This window comes from Musa acuminata, chromosome BXJ2-7 (genome assembly GCF_036884655.1).
Source record: "Musa acuminata AAA Group cultivar baxijiao chromosome BXJ2-7, Cavendish_Baxijiao_AAA, whole genome shotgun sequence".
NCBI lineage: Eukaryota > Viridiplantae > Streptophyta > Magnoliopsida > Zingiberales > Musaceae > Musa > Musa acuminata.
Genome location: NC_088344.1, coordinates 35,037,167 through 35,052,650, shown reverse-complemented (window position 1 = coordinate 35,052,650; position 15,484 = coordinate 35,037,167). Strand labels below are relative to the sequence as shown.

The following is a 15,484-nucleotide window of genomic DNA, read 5'->3' as shown; positions in this document are numbered from 1 at the left end:
CATGGTTGTGACCCCAGTCGATGACTACGATTTCTTTAGTTTGACTAAATGATTGGTTTTTTCAGAAACCAAGGGATATCTACAACATGTTGAACTGTACAAAGCAGAGGTATCCAAGGTGATAATTTGTCGCACTAGAACTCTGTGGCATATCAAAGGACTTTGATATGCAAAGTTTTGATTTAACTGGAATCTGATTCCATCAGTGGTATGCTTACGGTTAGGAAACTTGCTGTAGTTGGGGACTGGAGTTGGGTTCTTAGCAACAGATTCTACCCACTGGCACTTCTGTGGTTCTTCATCTAGTGTTTCAGCTGTTGTGCATGACTAATGTCTTCACAACATGCATGGACCACTTGTGTGGCTCTTCTTCAACCAATGTTTCAGCTCTGGTGCATGACTAATGTCTTCACAACATGCATGGACCAGTGCTGGATATGTGGGTGATCACCACAAGAGTGGACCTAGTTTCCATGTGTTGTAGGATTCAAAAACATAATCCCATTTGCTAGGGAGGTTGGTAATTGGTCTCTTTGGGTTTCAGAAACGACAGAATATTTTGGACTCTCATCTGCTTCTTGCATTACAGATATCAACCTGATCTAAAGGCTCAAGCAGAGTTCTATAGTGGGCAACCAATGCTCTAAGCAATGCCTAGCGCTCTAAAGAAAGCCTAAAAGAAAGGAGAGATTTTTAACAAGTCCAAAATTCCTAACCATGACTAACACTCCGCACAATATGTGGTGCAAATTTGCCGACAGCTATAAATATCATCGAAAATATATTTTTCAACAAGTCCAAAGTGCCTAATCATGACCAATGCTATTAACTGTATGCATTGCAGATTTGCCAACAACTACAAATTATTATCCAAAATGTAATCATTAAAAGAGTTAATAAGCACTTAAAAGAATCATCATGCAAAACAATATTTATGCATTAAGGAATCTGTTGCCCTAACCCATTAAACACAAGATGCATATGGATTTTGACAAGAGCATATGTAGAAGCAGGAACAATAGTTTCAATTTCGTCACCATTTTTTTCTGAAAAAAAAATCATAATAATATACTCGAATAGATGTAAAGCATATAAATGGTAAAGGAATGGAGCTAGAACTTCTGAGCTTACTGTTTTCTTCATTTGGGCATGTGTCAGAAGTAGAGAGAGGGGTTCAGATAATCCTAACATTCCTTGCCTAAAGCGAACGATAACACAACAACATCAACTGAAAGGCAAGAAAATATCTTGATTATAAAAACCATAACAATTCTTCATTTATTCTCAAGTTTTGATATAAACAACCTTAGCAACAAATTCAATTGTATAATCATATGCAAAAGGGTTATGCATGAACTTGTTGGATTTCTAGAACCAATTTTTACAATTTGCTTAACATCCTTTGTCTTCTCAGTAGAGGTCAAAATAGGTTCTCCATGGAGTCAAGAATGTTAGCGCTTTCCCACCACTTCATTATGACAAAAGACAATCATTAGCACCTACAACTCCCACTAATTCACTTCTTAACCAGTATCTAATACATGTGTGATTTCCTTTATGTCTTTGAAATTGCTTGATAGGATTTGAAATGAAACATTAAAATCAAGTGAAATAATAAAAAACAAAAAAGCAAATTAATTTTTCTTCATTAGAAAAAAGAACATCGTCTTGATAGACAACAAACTGTGCAGAAGATAAGCTTCATAACAAGTAGAAAATAAAATCAGAAATGGATACATAAGTCAAAATGCAGACCTACCAATCAACAAAGAGAGCTATTCCTATAAAATGACTTCAGTAGCCAGATAAGTCAACAGAAAGATGGTGATATCTACTAATATATGATGAAAACCCAAGTCAATGAAAAGGATGGGAGTGTTACACATACCATTGACCACCGACTGCAGTCGGCACTCTTCAAGATTTGTTTTGGCCTGCCGAGAAAATGATAATTCATGTAATTAAAATTGCAGACAGAACATACTCAAAATGTCGGACACATGTTTATGTATCAACTAGGCAGAGCAACATGCACTCATCCACTTCTAGGACTGTAAAAGCACTCCTAACAACACATGAAAAAAACCGGATTGATGGTAGCATCAACCTGGGCATAGTGCCACAGGAAACAAATATCTCTTTATCTGGTCATGTAAACTAATCAAAGTCATGCTTTTTAGTGCACTGGTGGCTGGTGTGTGGTAGGAGGAGCGCAAAAGAGAAGTTTCTGACGAACATGTCTTCTGCTGTAATTTTCACCACCCAATTGAAAAGATTATTGAGGAATAAAGAAATCAATTGACAATGTTGCATAACTAATCTAAGACGAAAATGAAAAAAGAAACTGTGAAATCTAATAATGGCTCTGTAGGTGGACTCAGTAACAATGCTTGCCAAAAGGATCAACCAGCAACAATGCATTTGAAAGCACTTGGATTAGGTTACATAACAAAAATATAACCTAATCCTTCGGTTCCTTCTTATCAAGAACCACACACCCTAGTTCACTGAAGTAACTCACACGACAGACAAAACTCATGAATGCCTCTCTCCTTGATGACCAAACTCATGAAAGAACATCGTCTTGATAGACAACAAATCGTGGTTGCTGACCGTAGTCTGAGGTTGTGGAAACGAAGGTCCCCAGACTCTGACCAAGTAGGTCTCTCATCTCGCAATGGGTTCACTGCTAATCTTGATTTAAGAAACCGTTTTGTTCACCATAAAATCATTTCTCATCTCACCTAGGGCTCCATGCTAATCTGTTAGGACTCTAGCTAGGAGAATCCTAATTGAGATGGACATTCATGTAAAACCTACCTAAATCGACCCCTATTAAAGAAGTGAAGAGGTCGGCTAGGATTAGGAGGTTGTTTTTTAGAGAAGAATAAGGAGTATGAGTTAGGGTTTAGAAGCATGTTCCTCCTCTTTTCATAAGCAATAGATGAATCTTTTCTACAGTCTTTGGGCAGCAACTTGGAGGGAAGAACCCCTGTAGAGTTCCAAGGAGGTCGATTCCCTAAAGAAATCAACCCAAAGTTTAGAATCTGCAATGTTCTAACGTAATCATCTTATCCAAACTAAAGATCCATAACGATATCAAGAATCGAGTCTGCAACAATGTCAAGCAATCGCAATTCGCAAGAAACCAAACCAGAGGAAATCCGCTCCGATCGGACAAACAAGCGAACACCTGAACCCACCCACCTCCCCCCAGGGCAAGAGACGAACACAAGAATTACCTACGAAAGGTGGCGATCCACTTCCTCGAGGCCATGAGGAATCTGCCGTGCCGGTCATCGTTTCCCTGTCGCCGGCCCCGGGGCGGCGTTGGCGGACTTCTCGAGATCGGGAGCGGGATGGGGGAGGCGGGGCGTTAGAAGAGCATTCGAACAAGCGTGCGTATTTCAAAACTTACATAAATATCCCTCATGACAAGGAGATCACCCTCTCCGTGGTCGTGGGGAAGAATTCATCATATGCCCTATAATCCAAGCTCAAGTTTATAGAAAATAAGAGAAGCACTATGAAAATAAAACAAAAGAGAATTAGAATTTTTTTAAGAAATATATCCATAAATTAAAATAGTGCTCTTTAATGCCAATATGGCATAAACAATATTGTGATTGCTTATCACATCACGCTATTAGAAGGAATTAAGATCATCTTTAGATTATTTTCCGGTTCTTAGACCGATTTCGAATCAAATCGAAATAACCTAATTCGATTTTAGATTCTACAAACCAGAAATGAACCACTTTCGTTTCGGTTTGGAACTATTAATATGATTTGATTTATGATGAGATCTCATGAGGATAATAATTATGATAAGACTCAGCTGACGTCAATCGACGTCTCACGCCTCGTCACGCCTCGATCGACGCGATTGTACTCGGTCAAATGAACCGGAACATCGACCGAGACGCATTAACGCCTACTCAGGCTCAGTTCTTCACGCCACGCCAACGCCCATGTCAGACGCTACCAACCTGCCCTCTACAAGTGGGCAGCTCAGGAAGCAGTAAGCTTCCCTATAAATACCCTCTCGTTTATCAGGAGGAGGGGGGGAGCACATACACAAAAACACTTCTTCTTCTTAAACTCCCTCCACATCCTCTAACTTGATCGTCGGAGGGGTCGGGCCGAGCACCCCGGCCCGACCTTTGTGCAGGTGCGAAGCCGAAGGTCCCTGCGGGACACGCAGGCGAAGAGTTCCTGTTGGGAGGAGATGGCTACACCGTCCCGATCGGACGTCGCACCCGACCACCTCAGCGGGCTCGAGGAACGCCCCAAGGAGATCCCCGTCGTCCGGACCCGAACCGAGCCGCGTCAACCTCGAGGCCACGGCTCCAGGCTGTTTCCCACAACAAGATCGATTCCGGTTCGAATCGAGTTTAGGCTCGTGGATATATATTGGCGTTCTGTGGCTACAGAATTAATTGGGTTACCTTCGTGGGGATACGGTGAATGACATGCATGGTCATTTTTGTATTCGTCAATGCAGGAGCAGGGGAACAGAAGGTGGCACTCGACTTCCAGTCCCACAACAAAAGGCTGCAGGAACCACATGAAGCCCCCATTCAACCCTAGGAATGGGTACTTCCATTGTCTGCATGCTCCCTTTTGAACCCACGGGACAGGGAACTGTGTGTGAAGAAGCATTACCCGTATGCTTGTAATGATACACCACCTTTACCAAAGCTGGTTATTCTGCACAAGGAGAGAGAGAGAAGAGAGAGAGAGAGAGATGGTGTCATCTGTCATGGAGTGCAATGATCTTCTCAGTAGATATGGTTCCCGATCCTAAGAATGTCGCAGTTGGCATCTGTACTACTGAATCCGGCATTTTTACTGCAGATGAGTGGCAGGCAGAGCAGGCATGATCATGAAGTTTTGTTTTAGAGGAGGAAAAAAGAGTAGGCATATGGCTGTGTGCAAAAGAAAAAGGATGGGTGATGATGATGCCCTCCATTATCAGGATTCCACCTTTAGAAGATGATAACGCAATATGCCACCAGCCACTTTGAAGGCATCATTCGATTCAGAACCTTAGCCTGACAAGCTCTCTCGATCTATCCACACGCACCTGTGCTTGGCCCTCCCAAGATATGGACATCTCCAACACCACAGTGAGACGAGGGAGAAGAAAGAACCTTTACACCAGAACCAACCCAAAAGCAACAGTAGTCATCCTTATCACCCAAAAGCTTCTTTGTGAGCTTCCCTCCCCCATCCTTTACCAACCACAACCGCCAAGCAAGTTGATCAAAGAAGGTCATGCTCTTGAGCCCGAGATTGATGGTCCACTCTATACTTGAACGGCTTCATCATCATCACTGTCGGTGATCATTAGCCCCATCCCCTCCTCGGCTATAACCGGGAACTCCAAGTTGGTTAGCTTCTTCGCACGCAGCGCCTCCACCTGCCAGTCGGTGCGCAGGAGCACCACGGCCAGCACCAGCACCACGCACACCGCCTGCGCCGTCAGGAGGCCGTACCACAGCCCGCCGAAGCCGACCCGGAGCTGGAACGCCAACCCGACCGCCACCGGCGCGCCCACCAGGTAGAAAGACAGCAGGTTGATCCGGGCCCCCACGGCCGGCCTCGCGGTCCCCCGTAGCACGCCGCACCCGGTGGTCTGCGGGCAGTTGCCCAGCTCGCACAGCCCCAGGAGCGGCAGCGCCGCTGCCGCTAGGCGCAGGACCGAAGCGTCCGCCGTGAACAGCCTCGCCCACTGCTCCCGGAATATGGTGGTCCACACGACGTGGATGACGCCGATCACCACCGCGCAGCCGAGAGCCACCAGCGCCGCCATCTTCGCCCGGTTCGGCCTCCCGGCGCCCAGCTCATTGCCCACCTGCATGGATCATCACAACATCAGGCCTTGGTATGCAGACAGCAGAGCTGCAAACATGGCAACACGACAACAACACGCATCTTAATGTACAAGCTTCGAAGATGACCAATGGAACAGTGTCAGAACCCTGCGTGGCGACTTTTGATTGGTACAAACACTGTAGTAACTCTCTCTTATAGCGCTTTCTAGAAAGCCAACGAAAAGTTGCCCGATATGGCAAACGGAGAGGCCGACACGAGAGACTCAACCGGCGAATAACCCCTGCGTCCGATGCTCCGGCGCAACACCGTCGAAGAGAAGACACCTGCGACGGTGGGCGAACAAATAGCCGACCGAGAGAGACAGGGGAGGACGAGGTGAGCTCACCCTGGTGGAGACGCAAGCGGCGAGAGCCATGGGGACGGTGTACATGAGGCTGGTGGTCTGGATGAGGACGGCGGTAGCGCCGACAGCGGCGGTGGGGTCGGGGAGGTAGCCGGCGAGCACGGTCATGATCTCGTACCACCACCACTCGAGACAGACGCCGACACAACTGGGGAGCGCGAGGCGGAGCACCGGGGAGAGCCCGCGGAGGGCCGCCCGGGACCAGCCCCGCCAGGTGAGCTCGCAGGCGCGCGACACGCGGAGGTAGCCGAGCAGGAAGAGGGCCATGTTGAGGTTGGTGACGACGGCGGCGAGCGCCACGCCGGGGACGCCGAGGCGGAGGACGAAGACGAGGAGGACGTTGAGAGGAATGTGGAGGAGGACGGCGGCGGCGGAACAGGTGGCCATAGGTCGGGTAATGCCCTGGGAGCGCAGGAAGACGCGGAGGGGCTGGAGAAGGGCGTTGGTGAGGAGATCCGGGAGGGAGTGGAGGCAGTAGGTGGCGGCGACAGCGGTGATGGCGGGGTCCTGCCCCAGGGCGACGAGGATGGGGCCTAGGTTGACCCAGAGAACGGCGATGGGAACGGCGACCAGCAGCAGGAGCAGGATGGTGCGCTGGAGAGAAAGGGAGATGAGCTCCCAGTTGCGAGAACCGTAGGCCTGGGAACAGAGCGGTTCGAGGCCGGAGGCTAGGCCGAAGAGCACGGAGTAGCCGGTGATGTTAGTGAACCCGATGGAGAGCGCACCGCCGGCCAGCTCCAGAGGACCGAGCCGCCCCAGGCACACCACCGACACCATCGCCCGCAGGTAAACCAGGCAGTTCAAGGCGGTGATCGGCGCCGCCATGCTCCACAGCTCTCGTAGCTCCCCAGCCACCAGCCTTGCCGTCCCTCCGCCGCCCCCACCCACCGCGGCCGCCTCGCTGTCTCTTCCCTCCGCCATCGCACGCTTCCAAAGAAGAGCTGTCGCCACGAGCGCAGAGGTGACACGATCGCCTCCGTCCACCCGCCGCTTTAAAAAGACGCGAACTGCTTCAGCGGTGATCTTAACCGGTGTTGCATTCCATAAAGCGACGGAGATGACGCGACCTGACCGAGCTCTGCATGGTCTATTCCGCACCAGCCTGCGTGTGGCGGCGTGGGGGAAAGCGATGTATGTTTGCGCACGAGCATGAGCGACTGTGTGTCTCACGTGCGACAAGACGGTGTGGGAGAAGACTGAAGTCTGACGGCGTGGCAGCGTGGGAGAGGGCGAAGTCCATCATCACTCACGTCGACGTTTTTCAGGGTTGCGTCGGTAGGAAGACGGAGGTGTTATCATCCATCGTGCATGGTAACCTGTCATTAGGGTTTCCAAAAGCAAGGAGGAAGGATGACTCCTCTGTTCTTCCCGTGTCAGCCATAATGACTGACGACCGACGACAAGAAGGTGCTGTTGCACTCGACAAAGGCTGTAGAAGACAACATAAACATGATCTAAACTTACATAACCTTCACACTCCAAGATCATAACATGATCGAAGCTTAAGCAAGCTCAAGAGGTCTCATTCCATAGCAGCTTACACGTAATGAGAAAGGCACGAGAAAAAGACCCCACCGCAAGCTGAGCGGTCCTATCTCGAGCACAGTCGTCTCGGTTGTTCTTCTCATCTACCTCAAACAATTCAAGTCCATCACTCATATCACGCTGCAGCGAGTTGGACGAGCATGCAGGAAAAAGACTGTGTGATTGACCCCCGTCGTTGCTATCCGCTGCACTCAATGAAGTGTGTGTTCTACTCATCCACCTTCACACGATCGATTTCGTCGGATCATTTTATGTTCTTGTGGATAAAGCATGGCCAACTTTGAGCTGACTTTTCTTGTATCATGAAAGTTCCATCAAGGCTTCCACAAGCACATGACTTTTTATCTCAACCTTACTGAATCAAACCAAGTCTATATATGACTGCATATACATCATCATCAGTTCTTGGAGGTTTATCGAAGAAATATGTTGAGCTCAGGTTTAGCAGTCTGAACTGATTCCAATGCAACCAAAGTTGTTGCTGGTGACTTCAAAGTGCAGAATGGCAACATCAAAGTGGGAAATAAAATAGACATAAAACCATTAAGGAAGTGAGAGACAAATAGGAGTGCACATTCCCTAGCAAGCGAGCCAATTGCTGGACTTTCGAGTGATGCTTACGTTGCACAACATGTAAGTTTATGCCTTTCTCTTGTCCTTGCACTCGATTCTTTTAAGCAGCAAAAGGTTCTTTGAAGTCACTTAATGGTGCTAATTATTGGAGCAATATAATGTTGGTCAGAAGTGGTTCTTAATGGACCATGTCACTCGTAGTGGATCTACCTAATTAGAATGATTAATCAGCTCATCGCTTGCTGATCTTAATCTAAGAAGAATATGGCCCGAAAAGATACTTTTGTTTGCTTTAATTGCGGAGATAATCTAAGAAGACGGGCAACAATTGCATGATCACCCATTGATGAGATCATGAGACCCACCCATCAATAATTAGCTGTGGCTATGAGTACAACCTTTTTACTATATTTTTGTTGAAATCTTTTAAGGATGTTTGTAGGTGAAATATTCTATCATAGTCATCGCTTGACACATGATAAAGCAGTCCATAGATGTTTAAGGAATATTTTTTTTTTGTATCATAGAATATTTTTTTCAATTAATTCATTATAAAATATTATTCAGACATATTTATTTATAAAAAATATTTTTTTTCGTTAACTACTTACTTGAACATCCAAGGGATCGGGAAACTCATTAAATTTTAATCTTTAAATATACCCCCAAATCAATTTTAGCATTTAATCTTTTGATAATCATGTAGACTTAAATCTAATCGATCAAAACATCACAAATCTCATCTCACGACGATATTTTCTTTTTCTATTTAGATGAAAAGCCTCTATCTGAGACGGTGAGGGTCATCTTACGTCGCAGAAATCAGTGTAGATTCTTCCGTTGAGCACTCAATGGTTTCCTTCCTCACGAGATTAGGGTTGCATGGACACGAAGACAAAGCCTAGACCGCGTCCGGCGAGTGGCAGGAGATCCCCCATCTTCACAGGCCACCGCTTCCGAAGAGAATCTTTGGGTAGATCTCGGTCGGCCACGTCAGCAATGAGACGTCGGTGTAATGCCACGACGACGTCGACCTGCACGCAACTCAAAGCTCGGTTTCGATGCATCGGTACGTCGCTTCCCTGTTCGTCCACGTCTCATCGTTCACGTGAACTCGCTCCATCGTCTCCTCCGAGCTTCGTCGAAGCTCCCGGTCAAAATAATGTCAGCCAAGTGTTCGACAAAAGTTCAGGTCTGTGATGATAGAAAAAGCACCAGAGCATGCCTTGTGTTTGTTGGGAGATATGTAGCACACGGTATGGCTGCACAAACTCCATGTGAAATGCGTTAGCAGGTAAGGTGTTCGATGGAAAGACTCCGTCGCCCTTCCCTCGAGCTCCCCACAGTCAACGAGCTCGGTACGGGGATGTAATTGGACATGAGTTCAACCCCAGCAATCCTGTCCTGCAAGCCCAACAGCTCCATGATTCATTTCTCTGTTTCGCCACTATCTTGAGGACATCGCGGCAGGCGAGCGGGTGAAGAGGTTTCAGGCCCGGCTATCTGACGACGGCCCGTTATGAGCCATTTCAGCCATCTTCCTCCTGCTCTCTCTCTCTCTCTCTCTGTGGAGAATGAAGAATGATGGATATGTTAGCATGCTCTGTAGACTTGTATTACAAGCTAATCAGCACAACACAGCATCTCTGGCGACCAAAGCAAACCCACCAATTCTTGGATTCTTGAATCGGTTTCAGAATCCTCTCAGTGTGTGTAATGTGTTCGATTTCGCGGTCCATTAAAGATGTGTACTCCCTCTGGCACATGGGAAAAAGGCCCCTTTCAAAGTGGGTTGGTCCAATGCTTTCTTCTTCTTGCATCATTATCTCTTCTCTTTCTTCTTGGTGTGAGATGAGCAAGGTGGTCCTCATGGCCTCCTCAACGTATGACCACAGCACCAAAAGGGAGATGGATGATGGAAGACAATGAAGGGGAAGTAATCATGCAAAGCACATAGAATTGACATGCTTTGGACTATGGACCAAATGATGCTGGGGGGGATGAGGAATAAAGCTTAACATTCAACTGAGATGCAATAGCCAATACCAGCACTTGACAGGACAGTTTATGCTTCTTCCAACCTCATAACATCGAATCATCATTTTTCTATGTATTTTCTGCATCTTCCAACTTCCTGTCTGTCACCAACTTGCTCTTCTTTTCTCTTCTTGTTTGCTCTATTGGGGTCAGATCATGAACTCCCTCTTCAAAGCAGTCCAGATATTTGTTTCAGATTCAAAGTTTGTCGAGGACATCAACAAGCATCAGTTCTCTTTCAGCAATTCTCATCTGCTACACTGCAGGCTGATGCTTGTCTGCTCCAGCAACAAAACTTGGATGGTGCTCCATGGATGCTGATGACAAAGAAACAAGCAGAGGAACATCTTGGCTACTGCTCTGTGGATGATGGTATAGAGAACAAGCAGAGAAACAAAATCTCCTGGGTGTTACAGTGGCTGCATGTCATAAAAGAATGGCTTCCTCCAATGTTCCACTTCATTCATGGCTGGCTCAAACTCTCCTTGCAAACCACCACTTTGTGACATTGCCAAAGCAAGTGGGCAGGGTGGGGTCCTGATACAGCCAAACACAGATGTGGTACAGGTTGTGCCATGTCCAACCCCAAGCTTGAAATCTTCCAGACAATATCCATGCAGACTTACAATAATTACTTGCAATTAGTTTGCATCAGGAAACTGAGCAATAAACACTCAGGATGCTTGAGAATTTGTCCTGGTTATGCATGCTGTAGAACACTCAGGAGTGAATCAGTCCCTGCCAATTCAGACAAGGTAGAATGAAGGAGATGGGTGGTTTGCAGACAGGAGAACACAAGACTGCATGAGTCCATTGTAAACAATAAAAGCTGTGGCTGGTCTGCACATGGCTGGCCTGCAGAGTCAATGTTGAAAACACAAAAGGAGCAGAGAAGAACTATAATCTTTGGACAGATCTGTTTACTCGAGCAAACAATCATGCCACAGAACAAGGAGCTGACTGATGCCATCATCTGGTAAATGAGGCTTCCCATGCCTTGTTTATGCTCATCATCACTCACATGCACATCAAGACAATGTAAACATGGGCTGCAGTGTACCCTTGTAGTCATTCTGAAGGGATCATTCCCTTCAGCAGGCATTCAATTTGGCACAAGGAATTGTATGTGAAGCAGAATAGAGTGAGGGAAGAATGAATGATATGCACAGTTTTGGTTTCTTACAGTAGCAAGCCAAGAGACATTCATTCTCCTGCAGCTGCAGCTATGAGAACATGACAAGCTAAGATGTAAAGAAAGAGAAAGGGGACATGAGGAAGATTCTTCTTGTAAGAAAAGTTACTAACAAGGCAACCCATATGACAAGAAAGTGCATATAAGACAATGTACAAAGCATTTACAATGATAACAAGAAGCATAAGTCCTCTTTATCACCTTTCTAACACCTCAACCATGTCTTATGAAACTACAGCAGCAACTCACAAGTAGACAAATATAATTTTGACTCCAATAAACAAACCAATCACACACCAACAACAAAGGTTAAGACTGAGCTCTTCCTTTTATTTCTTTCATTTATATCAATGGAGATGAATGACGGTACGCAGCAAGCCGCTCATGTGGGTTTGGCAGAGCTCTTCGCCTTGGATCGGTAAAGGAGCTTCTTCTTCTTGGATGTTGGGTTTTCGATGTTAAGAACCACCTTTCCCGGCTCGCCGATCTTGAAAGAGGTCTTGATTACAGGCTCATCAGTGGCAACCAACTTCCTAGTCTTCTGCACGATCACTGTGTACCCGTCCTCCGCGCTTGGCATGAACTCGGCGCCATAGCTCACTTCCCACCCTGAGACTCGGAGTTCCCACACCAGGAGGGTTGCCTACGAAGATAGCAAAATGATCCGAAACAAAGCTATCACTAAAAACTCTAAAGCAAGATTAATTCTTCCGAGCACCAATGAGCAGTTCAAAACTAAACACAACCTCAGTAGCTGGTATTTCTATCGATTGCTTCGATGAGGCCTTGATGGTAACTTCGGTAACAGCATCCGCAGTGGTGAATTCTGGATCACTCTCATTGCTTAGTCCTCCGAATGCAACTGGAACTTGCTCGGGTGCTATGTACCTGTACCGAGAACACAAACACACGTAAGGAAATCATGAAATTACACAGAAATTATATTATCAAAGAAACTTCTGTGATCCTCACGCACTTAAATAGGGTCTCTGCCGATTTGGATGGCCCGGCGAAGACGAATTTGCTCTTGGTCCTCTGCGTGAAGAAGGGACTCATCATCCGACTAAAAGCCAAGTACCACCATGGAACATTGATGAACACCTAGAATCACACAGATGCTACAGGTTATATTTTGCATCAATTGGCACATAACATAGTGAATTATATGTACAGGATCTCAAATTCAACCAAAGGTCAATCTAAGAGTTCTAACAGGGGAATCAATCATATAAGCAAACCACCAAATGGATGCAAAGGGATTGGACTACAATTTTCAGTTTTGGTAATATGTATGCAATCTTCCAAGCATCCTATGTTTTGAGCAAATCCAACATTTTATTATTCATGCTTTTGTTACTCAAAACTGATAAGAAATTTAATCTCTTCCGACAAGATGCAGTTCTTCGAAATCCGAAAGATACAATTCAGATGAAATTGAACAGGAACAGTAAAAAGAGGACTAGATTTTACCTTCTTGGCGATGAACTCAGGGTAGTTGTCCTGCAACAGGGTGACTGCCTGCCTCGTAGCCTGGCGATGCTTCCCAAGCCGCGGCGTGTTCTTGAGATCGGTCACCTGAACCATGGATGAGACGCCACCAGGAGTGAAGTCCAAGAGCTCTCTGATGCCCTTCTCCAGGTATTGGATCCTCCACTTGAGGAACCTCTGCCTCTTCTCCTCGTCGCCGAAGGCCTTGTCGTAAAGTTCCTTGTTTTGGAACTCCCCATACACGTTGTAGCACACGGGGTGGCCCTCCCTGTCGACGGCGTGCATGAACACGGCCTTCTCCAGCTCCGGCAGGCCGAGGTCCTCCTGGAGGAGGGCCTCGATCCCGAACTGCTTCCGCCAGATGACAGCGTTCTTGAGCATCGACAAGGCGTCCTTCACCTTGAAGTCCCGGGCGCGGAGGAATTTGAGAAGGATGGTGTCGCTCCTCTCATCGCCAAGGAGGGGGACGCCCCAGATGAACACCTCCTCCGGCGGTTCCGCTGGTGGTGGAGCAGGAGTCTCAGCTGGAGGCTCGTCTCCTGCCGCCGGAGTGACCTCCTCCGTGGCCGCCGCAGGAGCGGTGGTGATGGGGGCGACGGTTTCCTCCACGGCTTCACCTGTCTTGCCGCCGTCGTCCTCGGCTGCAGCTGGTAAAGGTTCCTCCTTCTCGGCCGTTGGCTTCGGAGGCTCCACCTCCGGCGGAGGAGCGGGTGAGTCCGTCTCAGCTGGCTTCGGGGGCTCCTCAGGCTCCGTCTCGGGCTCCTCCGGAGCAGGGGCCGCAGCCGCAGGCTCCTCCGGCTTGGGCTCCTCCTCCTTGACCGGAGGTGGCGGAGGGGCGAACTCGTTGTTGGCGAGGGCGGCTTGGACGAGCTGTTTGAGCTCATCAAGCGCTTTCTTCTCAGGGTCGACGAGGTCGGCGACGACGTTGCTCTCCTCCTTGAAGGAGACGGACGGTGCAACGATGGCCTCGGCGGGAGGCCCCGCTTCCTCCGCCTCGGGCTTCGTCTCCTCGGCCGTCTTCTTCGGCTCCGCCTCCTCCTCAGCCGGCTCAGGAGCTGGCGCCGGAGGTGTCGCCTCGGTCACCGCCGCTTCCTCCACCTTCATAGGAGCCACCTCGGTTGCCTTGCTCTGGGCTTCCTCCGCCATAGCCAACGAGCAAGCGCGACTTCGGTAGGAGACAAGCAATAGTGGCCGGAGGCAGAGAAAGCCAACACATATATAGATAAATAAATGAATAAATAAATAAATAAATACAATAAAATAAGTAAAAAAACAGTTCATGGATAAATGAAGAAAAACAATTCTGTAAAACATAATTTTGCTGATCCAAAATATATTGTCAATTCTCGAATTTTAATCCATAATCAAATTAATCAATAATTATATTGTTATTATTGTATTTTATAACTATTTTGTGAAACAATCATTAAACATAGAAATTGATACAATACATTTAGTTTCTATTAAATAAATTAAAATTTCTAAAAAAAAAAACATATCCATACTTTTTCATTGAAACAACATATTAAAAAAAATTAAATATTTTCAAAGACCAAATCAAATGACTAATTGTCAAAATAATTATGGCAATGTGTTGTGTTGCCCACCAACTATTCTAGTGAGAAGTTAGTATGTCTTGCAATGGTACACATTTGATGCTCTTCACAAAGAACAAGTCAAGTGATACAATAAATAATAAATACTCTTAGTATTTATTATTTTATTGTATGTGTGTACATTAGAGACATTGAGATGTAGAATATTCCTATAAATCCAGCCCATTGTTTTGCCATGGCCTTGGAATTCTTGCAAGCTACAAGACAAAAGAACAACCCATCAACATCAACAAGCTGCCCTCCTTGACTTGCTATTTTTGCTCAGCCATTTCCTCCTTTTCTTTGTCCATAAGCTTGTAACTTGGTTTCTGGTTTCCTAAGAAATGTGTCTTCTTCATCTGTCAATTTTTGGAGATGAAGGGCAAATGAGTCAGATCAATTCTAGGAGATGGGAGCAAGATGGCTCATTTGGAGTGGCAGTACCATTTGCTTAGCTGGTTGTGTGCCCCCCCCCCCCCCCCCCCCCCCTCAAATGTCTCTTTCTCATCTAATTTATGTCTGACCTATGTTTTAGTGTTGATAGTTACATTTAGTTGTATAGTTATCACAAGCCACAAACATGATTGTAAAGTTACAAATCTCAGTATATTTAGGTCGCAATAAGGCAGCCTTATGATTAGTTGCATCGTCTTTACTTATCGATCGTGATTCTAGTAATCTATAGAATGATATATCGATATATATCGAACCTCCTATATTATTCGATATCAAAAAATAAAATAAATTACTAAGTATCAACTCGTATACAAGTGGAAGATAATCCTCAATGGAACTTGACTTGAGACAATGACA

At 46.3% G+C, this 15,484-nt stretch overlaps 2 protein-coding genes and 1 long non-coding RNA gene across 3 annotated transcripts; all 3 read right to left on the bottom strand.

The window, feature by feature from the left end:
- Positions 1 to 1,246: 1,246 nt before the first annotated feature.
- Positions 1,247 to 3,463, bottom strand: LOC135617818 (uncharacterized). Its single transcript, XR_010488862.1, has 3 exons — positions 3,243 to 3,463; positions 1,889 to 1,934; positions 1,247 to 1,468 (listed from the first exon to the last, which is right to left on the bottom strand). It is a non-coding gene; the product is annotated as an uncharacterized LOC135617818 (long non-coding RNA).
- A 1,486-nt stretch (positions 3,464 to 4,949) lies between these two features.
- LOC135617815 (protein DETOXIFICATION 54-like) lies at positions 4,950 to 7,410 on the bottom strand. Its single transcript, XM_065118454.1, has 2 exons — positions 6,224 to 7,410; positions 4,950 to 5,857 (listed from the first exon to the last, which is right to left on the bottom strand). The coding sequence occupies exons 1-2, from the start codon at positions 7,160 to 7,162 to the stop codon at positions 5,309 to 5,311; spliced, it is 1,488 nt and encodes a 495-aa protein (XP_064974526.1). The 5' UTR covers positions 7,163 to 7,410; the 3' UTR covers positions 4,950 to 5,308.
- A 4,256-nt stretch (positions 7,411 to 11,666) lies between these two features.
- On the bottom strand, positions 11,667 to 14,263 carry LOC135617814 (patellin-3-like). Its single transcript, XM_065118452.1, has 4 exons — positions 13,059 to 14,263; positions 12,565 to 12,689; positions 12,335 to 12,476; positions 11,667 to 12,231 (listed from the first exon to the last, which is right to left on the bottom strand). The coding sequence occupies exons 1-4, from the start codon at positions 14,220 to 14,222 to the stop codon at positions 11,971 to 11,973; spliced, it is 1,692 nt and encodes a 563-aa protein (XP_064974524.1). The 5' UTR covers positions 14,223 to 14,263; the 3' UTR covers positions 11,667 to 11,970.
- Positions 14,264 to 15,484: the final 1,221 nt, after the last annotated feature.

Coding starts and splice junctions, on each gene's coding strand:
- LOC135617815 (XM_065118454.1), bottom strand. CDS start 7,162: ATGGCGGAGGGAAGAGACAGCGAGGCGGCCGCGGTGGGTGGGGGCGGC. Junction 5,858..6,223: donor CCGCTTGCGTCTCCACCAGG/GTGAGCTCACCT, acceptor TGATCCATGCAG/GTGGGCAATGAGCTGGGCGC.
- LOC135617814 (XM_065118452.1), bottom strand. CDS start 14,222: ATGGCGGAGGAAGCCCAGAGCAAGGCAACCGAGGTGGCTCCTATGAAG. Junction 12,690..13,058: donor CTGAGTTCATCGCCAAGAAG/GTAAAATCTAGT, acceptor GTGTGATTCTAG/GTGTTCATCAATGTTCCATG. Junction 12,232..12,334: donor TAGAAATACCAGCTACTGAG/GTTGTGTTTAGT, acceptor CTATCTTCGTAG/GCAACCCTCCTGGTGTGGGA.